This window comes from Lepisma saccharinum, chromosome 2 (assembly GCF_977018435.1).
Source record: "Lepisma saccharinum chromosome 2, izLepSacc3.1, whole genome shotgun sequence".
NCBI lineage: Eukaryota > Metazoa > Arthropoda > Insecta > Zygentoma > Lepismatidae > Lepisma > Lepisma saccharinum.
Genome location: NC_139230.1, coordinates 7,224,360 through 7,237,039, shown reverse-complemented (window position 1 = coordinate 7,237,039; position 12,680 = coordinate 7,224,360). Strand labels below are relative to the sequence as shown.

Below are 12,680 nucleotides of genomic sequence, written 5' to 3'. Positions count from 1 at the left end.
TCGAGGTCAGTCTCGCAAAAGACGTGTTACTATATTATTCTGACTCCCACAACTTTCAACACCAGATTGCGAGAGAGATCTCGGCTGTCCATTCTTCCTCCACAACTCAAACTTCTACACAAAGTCAAAGTGTCCACTGCTTGTCTGTGGAAAAAAACTGCCCCTCGAAACTTGGAAATGAATATTTATTTTTATGAGCCAAATAAGATATTTCCTATCAATCAATAAACCATTAATTTAAATCTAATATTCATATCAACTGCAGAAAAGGACATTGGAAATACAACTATTTGTAATGACACTCTAAACCCGAATATTTCCGAAATGAGACGCACGTGTATATGTATGTATGTGTGAATATATATATATATATATATATATATATATATATATATATATATATATATATATATATATATATATATATATATATATATATATAATGTGTGGGGGGGAGTGTCTTTGTCTAGGTTTAGATTGTTTGTGTTTACTTTTCTTTCCCTTTGTACTATCACAGATTGATTTTGATTGATTAATTTGTTGTTTTAAGTCCACTTTATGCACAGAACGGCTAATCGGGACTGGGCCTACAGTGTTAGGTGGGATCCGAACCACTATGTGCCTCCACCGGGTATCGAACCCGGGACCCCTTGATTACTACTATCACAGATAAACGCTTGTGTGGAATTATCTTGTCAATATGTTTTTATTCTTTGTGTATGCTTATATCAATGAAAAAACTGTAAATGTAACCATGGTTAAGTGGTAGAGCCCAGCCTTAACTTCGCCATGGAAAATAAAGCGAAATAAATAAGTTATTTTCCAATGGTTGGTTCACTTCCATTCCAGGTCTGCGATTGTTTGGACATAGAAGCCATAGCACCAAACATATCAGGATGGTTGAATCAGCAATTAACAACGCCCAGCACGAAAATCATTATGGTGGTCTCCGAAGGTGCCGTTCTAAGACAGAAAGCCCTTCTGGGAAATAGGAATCTCGTCTTTAAAGAACCTCACTGTTTGGATCGAGTGTTTACCTGTGCCCTACGCCAGCTGCAGGATAACCCATCTTTGGGTGGAAATTATGAGAAAGTATATAATGTGAAGTAAGTATTTTCATTTGTGCGCTTCAGATGATGATAATGACCGATATGCCCAAGGCAAATACTAAGAAATACCCATTCAGTGGCGTACGCACGATTTTATTTCGAAGGGGGTTGGAATTGTTAAGGTGGATATTACATAGCTGCGTTCTGGGGGTGGGGGTACACTTCGTTCTCGATTTCAATAAATGCGAGTCCGTTACAGCTGTGCAGCGTGAGTTTCGTCGTAAATACGGTGTTACACCACCCATTGCTCACAGTATTCAACATTGCACAGTTGTAACGAACTCACGTTTCTTGAAGCAGAGCATGTAGAATGTTTCCTGTGTCTGGGTTGCCTTATTGGTGCGGACTAAAGGGTGAGCTGCATCAGGAAGGGATCTACCTGCAACAAATCAAAACCTACTGTAAGTAAAACTTGATGTTCCAACATGTATTTTACAACTTGCTGCATGATTCTATGTTCAATGATTTCCTAAATATAGCCTATTCAAATCGGATGATTCTTTTTGAAACACCCTGTATTTCATGATTAACATTTTAACCTTCGTTTTAAAAGTTGTTCAAAGACAAAAATGGCAATCGTTCTTTACTGCTTTCATTTGAAAATTTTGACTTAGCCCCATCAGCTCCCCCTGCGTACGGCAGTGGCAACAATTGAGGTAGTTCATATTCTTTGAGAATGTCGCGAAGGTAAGAAGGAATGTGAACGGATGAAATGATTGAGTTGCTTCATTATACTTCGCTTTTTGTGCCACTTTTGGATAATTTGCGAAGATGGGGATGAGTGATGATATTATGAAATTGATGAATGGACACTCGTAAACATCCATGCCCAGGCCGGGATTCGAACCCGGAAACGCATGAAATGCATAATGGGGGATCAAACACAATGTAGTAACCACGATTCCAATCTAGATTGATTTATTTTGTTTATTTTATTTCATTTCGCATTTCTGCCACCTTCGGTTAATCGCGAAGATGAGGATGAGCGATGATATGATGACCAAGAGAACCCGAGACCCCTGGCGTCACATTGCGCTGTGCTAACCACTCCGCCACGGAGCTCCCCTGGAGTCGTAGTGTTATGTTTTCCTTCTTCAGGTTGATTGTGACAATGAGGATAAAAGATTATTAGATAAAATTGATGAATTTACAAAATTTAAACCCACATCCTCGCCTGGACTCGAATCTGTATAATCTTTGGTTGAGAGATCGAGCACTCGACGCGCTCGGGCACATCGAAGGTATAGTTTTATTGCAAAATGTAAAGTGACAAATCTAGTCCAGAGATCCTTGTATCACAATTCAGAAAGCTAGCCAGCATAACGAGGCCCGTTCATTTAGAAACAGTAGCTAAGGGTGATTTCTTACCTTTCCATTGATTCATTCACGTTATTTCTTGCATCTTTTCTATTGCATTTAATCTGAATTGGAATTATACACCACTAAATGTAACTCCAGGAAACTATCACTAAACTGTGAACTACATTTAGTTATAAGTTCAAAACTCTAAAACTGGATGCTATTACGTTTCACAATTTAGCAGCATTAAGTGTAATTTTACACTTGAAACGTCATTTTTCCATATCTGGAAGTTGGGAATGCCTACTGATGTAAAAGACAAGTCTCACGATCTGGTGGCTGCCAGAAATGGACAAATAAAAATTCAACTCTATTACGGCGATTTATTTCATATGTTTTGACAGCAATAGTGTGTATTTGTTTGTTGTCATGTCTTCCATTGCCCATTTGAACTCCGGTTTCCATTCTGATTGCACATGGGGCTGCAACTCTATTCTAAGTTTGTATTTCCTCCTCCTCTTCGAATTGGATCATTGGCCTCCCCGATGGAGTAGAGGTGGCAAGGAAGTCACTTTGTGATCAAAGGGTCCCGCATTCGATCACTGGTGGAAGCACATTTGCACCGTGTTTTTAATTCTAGGACCAGGTGGATCGATGTTTGAGAGCCAGGCCACACCGTCCAAAAAACATGAAAGAGCTGTTTTGCCGTTTGACGGAGCAATGTAAACAAATTCCTGCAAACACATATCGGAAGTTGCCCGACCCTGTGGCCGAGTGGTTAGCACATCGCGCTGCGACGCCAAGGGTCCCGGGTTCGAATCCAGGTCGGGCTTGGTTGTTTGTGAATGTCCATTCATCAATTCATCATTTCATCACTCATCCCCATCTTCGCAAATTAGCCAAGAGGCACAAAACGCGAAGTAAAAGAAACTAAATCAAATCAAATCAAACATATCGGAAGTTAGTTAAAAGTCTTTCCGAATCGCACAGATTCTGATAGTGAAGAAGGGAAGACCTACGTCATACTGATACTATACCAGATCCATACACACACACACGCCGACCTGCGTTGCGGATGCGGAGTGGTTAGCACGGCGCGGGTCCCGGTTTCGAATCCCGGCCTTGTCATGGGTGTTCCTTGCGAGTGTCCCTTAATCAATTCCATCATATCATCATCGTTGCGATTAACCAAACATGGCAGAAAAGCGACGCTAAATTACAAGGATCAGATCAGACAAACTTACTACTATGACTGTCCGGTCATTAATGGCTATATGTGTTAAAATTGTGTGTATGTCTGTTTACCCAGCCTTTGCATTTGCCTCTATTTATGATATTTCTTTTAGGTTTGAAGATGTATCTGATTCCTGGAATCTGCAATTGATTGTTCCTCTAAAATGCTTCACTTTGATGAAAAATTTCGGAAGACTAATAGTGGAACTGCACGGGTAAGATGGCTATTATATTGCATATTCTTGATGGATTTTGAATTTCTCTTGTATAATATAATTATGAAATGCCACGCCACGCAAGCAATGTATCAATCAAGTACGGTCCCGGGGTCGATACCCGGTGGATGCACATTGCACAATGGTTCGGATCCCACTTTAAACTGTAGGTCCAGTCCCGATTAACCTATTCACAGAGTGGACTTAAAACAAAAACTCAAACTCATTCTTTCAAACACGTGCGTACACGGCACACTAGTTCGAAACTATTCAAATGCAAGTGCTTTTGTGTGTCTGACCTGCCGCCTGGCATGTGAGGAATCTGTATTGGATTCCCGGAGAGGGTGGTCGAAGGGAGGAATTTTCCAATGTTGGGGAAGTATGTATGTATATCTATATATATATATATATATATATATATATATATAGATAGAGAGAGAGAGAGAGAGAGAGAGAGAGAGAGAGAGAGAGAGAGAGAGAGAGAGATATCATGTGAGTATGTGCAGCACTATTCCATCCCTCCCCACGTGTTTCCGTGTCATGACATGACCTTCAATCAAGAAAAATATTGAAAAGAAATAACATCAATAGGTAGTAAGTACTAAAACGATTTACTATCTTCAAAATAATATCGGATGATTTAAAGAAGCCCCAGTGCAGTGTAGATGTATCTACAGTATTTGCAAGTTAGAACATTACAGATGTATAATTTGCCATCGTACCAGGTGCCGCGGTGGCTCAGTCGGTAACGCGTCTGACTACCATGCTAAAGGTCCCGGGTTCGATCCCCGGCCGGTTCAAATCCGGGAACTTTTCTAACGATGGAAGCGGCCCCGGCGCCCACCCAGCGTCGAATAACATGGGTACCTGGGGGAAACATCACCCCCACTCACGACCGGATCAAGAAAGTGTGGGGCGTTACCCCAACAACCCCTATACGCCTTCAGGGCGTGGTGCTATGCACAGTGGAGCACTTTACCTTTTTACCAGGTGCCAGATACTCGTTAGCACGAGAGCAAATGACATTTAGGGAGATTTCACACCAAAGCGACACGCGACACATGTCATTTGATGGATTTGCAGCTTTAAGTCCACTTTATGTAAGTAAGTGGAATCCGAAGCACTGTGTACCTCCACCGGGTATCGAACCCGTGACCCCACATGCCATTTGAGAACGAACCAATCACCAGCAACATTTCTCGCCGCAGCAGCAAGACTGGCCGCATAAGCCTGCGTTCGATTGGTGAAATCCTCAAGCGACACGTGTCGCTTGTCGCTTCGGTGTGAATTCTCCTTTACAGGTGCACTGGGAGTAGGAAATTTTACCGAAGTGCTCCTGGAATGGAAAACGACTGACACACAACACAAAGCAAAAATAGTTACTCAATATTACAAGATACCCACTCTTGGACTGAAAACCACAATAACATCATATTTTGCTGAAGCGCTACAGACAAGGATTTGGTTTCGATTTCAAATATTTGAATAGTGTGTTATTACATAGTACTAATTCAATCACAATGCGCTCGGATGTGGATTTTTAAAAGTTTATTTTTCATTTCGTTTTTTTTACCCGTGACATAAGATGCATTGGGCCCAACCCTGTGGCCGAGTGGTTAGCACATCGCGCTGCGACGCCAAGGGTCCCGGGTTCGAATCCTGGTCGGGCTTGGTTGTTTGTGAATGTCCATTCATCAATTTCATCATTTCATCACTCATCCCCATCTTCGCAAATTAGCCAAGAGGCACAAAACGCGAAGTAAAATAAACTAAAATCAATCAAAAATCAAGATGCATTGGATATAGAACTACAAAGGGAACAAGGCTGAACCTACTCTGTCCTTATGAAGCCGCTGCTGCGAGAGGATAATTACCTACATATGAAAATAGGTAACGAAGCGGAAATTGTAATTAAGAGCGCTGTACGGCGCTAATGTAAGCTACGACAAAATTGCAAGGTTGTCCTTCATCATCTCCTTGATGCTACTGCTGACCGGAACAGTTATTATCCTTTTGCTTTAAAAATATGTAGAAGAATTAATAGAGTGCACATATGAGAAGAAATATTCAAATTATTCGTTAGTGTGGCGCACCGTAAGACTTGACCTTTTTTCAGTAGATCGAATTTCTACTGGACATTTTTATTAGAATTCTTTTATGAGTGTGGTGAATATTAATATTCACAAAAACACTAAAAGCGTTAAAAATACACTTCTTGGAAAAAAGGAAATTTAAAGGAAGGTAATTTTTCTACCTTATACGGAAAATATTAGAAGTTATTCACCGTTCGATTCCGTGCTCGTAGCGAACACCGGAACACACAAACGTGCCCTGTCTTGTTTGTCCTTGAAAGTGGTCAACATGCAAGTGTTGCCAGTGATACCTTATAATCATTTTGTGTTTGAAATTAGCTAATTAGCTAGTAGAAATCCGTGTTTTGTCTTCAGTGACCCCTTACACTTCATTTTCTTCTCTTTCGTACATAGCCACGTCACCACGCCTTTTGCCTTGCGTACTTTTCGATACTGGTAACCATCGTACGTACACCAAACACAAATTCCCGTACTTCGTTTTAATCAATTCTATTTCACTCATCTTGCTGGTTTAACAATCGATTGAAGAATGATCAGGAGTGAGGCAAGGGGTCACACTTATCGCACAACACTTGAGCAACCTTGTGTTCTGACGTCACGGAAGAGATATTTTTTTAAATTTTAGGCTAAATGCCTACGTTGTTAGGTTAGGCTAGCTATGTTTAGTTCTCTTAGCCTAAATAATAATTTTTCATTGTATTTATGCTAATGGAACCTAACCTAACCTCGTAGGCATTCCTCGTCTGATGTCAGAACACAAAACTGTTGTGAGACAAGGAAGTGTGTTTCTCCACGCAAGTTGGCTTATCCCTGGCAACACTTGCATGCTGACTAGTTTCAAGGACAAAAAAGACAGGACAAGTTTGCGTGTTCGCTAACAGCATGCACCTGCAAATCCTTCCGTAACTGTGTTCGCTAAGAGCACGTGTTCGATATGAGTACGTTCGCTAACAGCACGGCACCCACCGTTCGCAGGACCTAAAAAACTCCTCAAAGCTTCAAACTTGATGTTTATTCAAATTTGCAATAAAATGTTTCATAGTGAAAAGTGAACTTCGAGGACAGCGTTGTCAGTAAATATTTTCCTTTCAGAAACACTGTACTTGGTAATATGATTGTTGTAATTTTAAATTATAATGAAATTAATATACAGACAGTGGGAGGGAAGGTGTAGTTTATCTGAAAAATTAATAAAGTAGGGATTTCCAAATTATCAATAATTCGAACTCGAATAAGGAAATTCCTTGTGATTAGAAAGGGGAATATGATCGATTTGTGATTGTGAAAAGAAAATGCATGTATGCTTTAGATTTCTTTCATTGACTATGCTACCGTGTTTTGAGCTATTAAGAAGAATTATTTTTCCAGGTTTTCGACAAATATAAAAATTAAGTAATAAGTAAAGCAAGTTTGCTGTAGATTATTGAACCTCCGCCATGGAGGAGTTTCATTAATATAATAATAATAATTCACCTTGTTATCATATAGAAAACCATTGCCTTATGTGTTAAGCCAAAGTGTAATGCTTGCATGAGGATTAACGATTTTCTTTTTACAGACTTCCAGCCAACGCTGAACCAACGCTAGAAGACTTGAAGGTACTATGTCAAGATGAAATGGATAATCTGAAATCATCCGTAACCATCTTAAAGGAATTCTACGAAAAGCATCCTAACTATCTCTCTGGCCACTTCCTTCATGAATCAGTGTACGTGTAGCGAACCACTTCAGTTCTTGAATCAATTGAATCTTTTACAAGAACAAGAGGTGATCAAGAAACAGGTCATTAACACCAAAATGTTCACAACCAAGAAAAGTGGTATTACGTACTTGGTATTTATCTTGTTCAGAGTTTTTCATAAACTTATGATTAAAAAGTATGAACGTATGCCACATCTGAAAGTTATGAAATTGATGTAAGGACAAACAATTTTGAAGTCAATAACTTATACATGGAAAGAAGTGTATTACCAAAGAAGTGTCAATTACATAAAGAGAGAACTGGTAATATAGTATATTTTTTAAAGAAGTTTGAATTACGTCTCTGATGATTGGTAGGAACAATGAAGTATTAACTGGAAAATTGAGAAATGTCCATTTTTATATTTTTCGTTAGCTAGGCTTCGTTTCAAAGAGGATGGGGAAGGTTTTATAGAGGGTTAACATGGGTTAATGCATGAGTGTCAATTTGTTTTTTCTGCAGAAAGCTGTAGATTGACATTTCCCATGTTTCTCGTTGACCTCTCAAATGCTTTCCTATGTGATTATCATCGGAAATCCATAACATGCAACGAATAGAAGAGACTCTTCAATATGGGGACTGAACGAATATAGGCGAGGAAACGTGTAAAGTAATTCACATTCGAGTATTATTGGATTTATTTCTGTTGCTATATTATTGTTGCAGCATTCTAAGCGTTTAGAATAAAGTAACAGTGTTGTTTTGAACATATTCTTTTGGCGAAGATTTTTAACTTCAATTTATTTAACGAATTGCCATGGTGGAATGAACATTAGTGATTGAAATGAGACCGCTAATATATTAATATACACAAATGGAATGAATGTATTTTCTTGGAAGAATTGCAACTACCATCTCAAGTTCCTAATGTAGCGCACAAGCTGCGACTCTAGTAGTGGTATAAGTCCTTCTAGTAAAACCAAGACGAAGATGCAATGGCAATGAATGTTGAGATGGACTGCAAGGACATTGACATGGCTGGTCAAGATTGGATCGATCATACCAGAGGCTGCGAAAATAAATATCTCCGGGTTTAGGAATATGCCGTAAACTATATTCTTTGCTATTAATTTCATTAAATTCTCTCTCAAATTATTCAGCAGAAGTTTAAACCCAATCAACGTTTAAACTTTTGAAGCATTCAAACAATAATAGTATTTCTTCTCATTGTTTTTTTACATTACGGGGTATCATTATTGGAATATGCGTGATAAATTATCACGTTATATATACACGCACAAATATCCCGTTGACTAAGTTTATAGACTCTTAGGTTTATTTATCAGTATCAATTTTATGTTACCAGATATAAGGGTTGTTCAATAATATGCATTCTCATTGGAAATTATATTTACTGTTCGTGTGCATTATTTCTTAATTCTTATGTAGCAGTGCATCATGTGCAAGAAACAAAACGTAAGAAACTGAATGTATACACGTATGAATGTGTCTGTGTGCTTATATTTGTCTACAAATTGACTAAATAGAACTGAGTGCGCAAACGTATCTCAGCTGAGAACCACGGTAAAGCTAAAGAAATCATAGTGATGTCGTTTCTTTTTCTAGTATGCAGAATAGCCGTTAAATTCGTTAAAAAAGTATACCAACCTTTCAGAATTTGAAGTTTTAGATACTTTTGGCATGTTCTTTATCCGGCGAAGAACTTTTGCAGAATAGAGAAATACATTTTTAGGTGAAAACGAAAAGATCGGTATTAAATGTGTGTATTATCAATGATGCCCATCGTATCAGTCCGCGAGAAAAAATTTAAAAAAATGGAAATCAGTTCCGCGTGGGTGCATAAATACAGGATTCAAGTCTCTTTTCTCGCGGGCTGTACCGTCGAAAAACGATGGCTCAATGATTTGGAAAATTATTAGGAAAAGTTGTTCACAATGTCGTCTTGTAAATAATGTGAAAATTCGTCTGTATGATATATATACAGGGGTAGAGAAAAACTAAAACTAATTCAGGAGCGAGCTTTTTCTTATTTTTTGCAAATATGGTCTGAGTAATCCATGAATCCAATTAACAAAAAGCTACACGTTTTGACATATTATCTTAAAACATTTTGGATTAATTAATATAAGATTGTATTAAAAATAATTATTGTGTCGGAGTGGTCTTCCTAAAGAAGGCTCAACTGGTAACAGCATGAATAACTATGCAATACATTCTAACATATGGCCGACTCTACCATATCGCCGTAGGTTTTAAAATTCAGCTAGCAACAGTGAAAGAAAATTACAATGACATGTTTATTATTCTGATTTAATGATACAAGTGATACAGAAACACACAAACATTAATAAACACATACCGTACTCGTCATTTTAAAGAAAGGTAATGGAAATTTCCACAAGCGAAATCGAAATAGAAATTATATACTTTTAGCACTGAATATGAAAATTCAGGCACCAGGTGAAAATTATAGGCGCCATGGCGACCAAACGCCCTGCATTTTTCTTTCCCTGTGTGTGTGTGTGTGTGTGTGTGTATATATATATATATATATATATATATATATATAGTCTCGTAGCGAATGTCAGGGAATGCACGGTATATATATATAAATAATATATATATATATATATATATATATATATATATATACACACCATTTCTTATTCAATTGAGTTGTCACAGGCTAGAGTGTCTTTTTAAAATTTTGAAGTTGAGTTCAAGATAGCGGCCGTCATCGTCACATGCCCTATAACATTCTCCCCCACCCTATTAGAGACCTACAGTGTTAGTTTTGCGGAACAGTATGTCATTCAACTTTCATTCGGGTGTCTCCATACTTTTGAAGCATATGCATGAGATAGATAATGGAAGATCACATCGGGCCTGCCTGATATTCTGATGTTCGTATATACATATAATGCATGGTTCTTGAGAGTGTTGGAATGGTATTTTCGCTACATGTTGTGCTCCCAGATAAATGGGAGGAGGCGTCTTTAAAAGCCAAGCGGCAGTAGCTGACTGACATTCCTTGTCCGTAAGAGGGGGTTTGGGGGGGGAGGGGGGCATGGCATTTGCGTTGCGAAGGGCAACCAGATAATCTTCTTTGTCTCGAAAGGGAATACGGGCGTTGCTTTCAGAATGGATTCTGCTTGGAAACTAACGGAATACATTGCACACTGACGTATTCGGTGGTTTCATTGGACGTTATGAGCCAGTTCTTGGATGTACGTACAGTCACCGGCAATAATAATGGGACACCTAGATCCTAGAATACTCTCTTCCCTGCAAGGTTTTGTGTGTGTTGCCTAACTCTACGACGAATATTAGATTTCCATAGCAAATTTTCTACCACCGCCGAAGTTTTAGGCAACACACACAATGCCTAGGGAAGAGAGTATTAGATGTTTCTATTGCCGGTGACTGTACATAGAATGGATTATTTCCGAATTCCACTTTAAGGCTAAATTTTCTAAATTACTTGTTTAGAATCGGTCATAGTGGTTTACACAGTAAGGTCTCACTGCTACGCATTCTATTTCCGAAGTGATTGATATGCGTATCTGGAGCGTGGTGCTGCTTTCATCACCTCTAGAACGACCGCTATCGATAATGCATGGAGCAGTACATATTTTCTTTAGAAATGCTTAGAATTACTCCCAGAACAAGCAGGAAAATCTTCATTGGAGTTGGGTGTACTGCTGTATGTAACTTCTTCGAACCAGCTTCTGACGGAGTGGTTAGCGTTGCATGCTACAGAACCGTGATCCGCAGTTGTATCTCTTGTTTGTTTTCTTATGTTCGTTCCTTCATCCATTTCTTCCTTTCATTATGGGTGTAAGGGTGGCCTTTATGAAGGCACCCAATCACCAACTTCTCTATCACGCAGTATACTACAGGTTAACGAGGCTCTGGCAACTGCATCCACAGTCAATACAATCTTTAGTTCGTGTTTTCTGTCTATTTGTGTTTCCAATTGTTTCTTCGTTCATCATCATCGTCGCGATTAGCCTAGAGCGGTACAGTCACGAACAGTTCTGGGTTGTAGCGATACAATTGAAAGTCAAGGTAACGTCAAATGTTTTATAGAGTTTAGGGATCTCTCGTTTCGAAAACTTCATCACGCTGTAGTTTCCAGTTGCAACTAATCGTGACAATTGTGTTCAAAATAGTGAGGAAATTTCCTTAAAACAATTATCCGTTAGCCCTCCGTCAAAGGTTATTACGGTAGACCGTTTTTTTCAAGCGAAATTAATGTATCTCAGTACATACCATGGCTTCATGAAAGGGCGACAAGAATGCAATTTGAGGTTGACAAGTGCGAAATGCTCTCTCGCGAGAATCGAATAAATAAGTGGGGGGGGGGATGATTGTCGGTTGCTTCCAGTTATATTAGCACAAGTGAAAAGTATTGTGCGAGTGACACTGTCCGCAATGAACATTTCTTGTGTGTTTTCATCAAAAACAGCTGCGTCATAGTAAAATCAATATCTGATTAAATCCAAACCACAAAGCTCGCCCACAGGTTGCAAGAAACTCGAGCGTGGTGGCGTGATGAATTTAGCACATACAAATTAATTCAGTAGATTATTCCCAACTTATGTTAACAAATGTTCAGGAGATAAGCAGTGACTAGAAACCTGACTGGGGAAAGAGGATAATAATGAATAGAAGCAACTGAAATTAAACGGGAAAAAAATGTGATGAAGAATACCAAACGTGGGCTCACATTAGAGAACTCGCTCGTCTACATTCATGTTCGATCAATATGACTAAGAATATGATTAAACTTCTAGGTGCAGTCACGAGTAAAAAGACTACACACATCAATTCAACATATGCAATGCAAGAATTTCTTTACAATAAATAAGGCAGTGCCAAAGAGCTGCGAAAAATTCTACGAGTATGATGCATCCTTTAACGAAGCAAGTTACCGCGACATCAATTTTTTTCCATTAGGTCACACTATAATACATTACATTCCTGTTATTGCTTCTATTTCACAATAAATACTGATATAATTGAATCA

The 12,680-nt window shown here is 38.7% G+C and overlaps 1 protein-coding gene across 1 annotated transcript in view; it reads left to right on the top strand.

The window, feature by feature from the left end:
* LOC145984353 (uncharacterized) overlaps positions 1 to 10,172 on the top strand; it is a 242,526-nt gene extending 232,354 nt beyond the window's left edge. Inside the window, exons 11-13 of the mRNA XM_083118009.1 lie at positions 850 to 1,106; positions 3,755 to 3,856; positions 7,508 to 10,172. Of these exons, the coding sequence (XP_082974135.1) occupies positions 850 to 1,106; positions 3,755 to 3,856; positions 7,508 to 7,667 (519 nt within the window). The 3' untranslated portion in view covers positions 7,668 to 10,172. The remainder of the gene's footprint in view (positions 1 to 849; positions 1,107 to 3,754; positions 3,857 to 7,507) is intronic.
* The last annotated feature ends 2,508 nt before the right edge of the window (positions 10,173 to 12,680 follow it).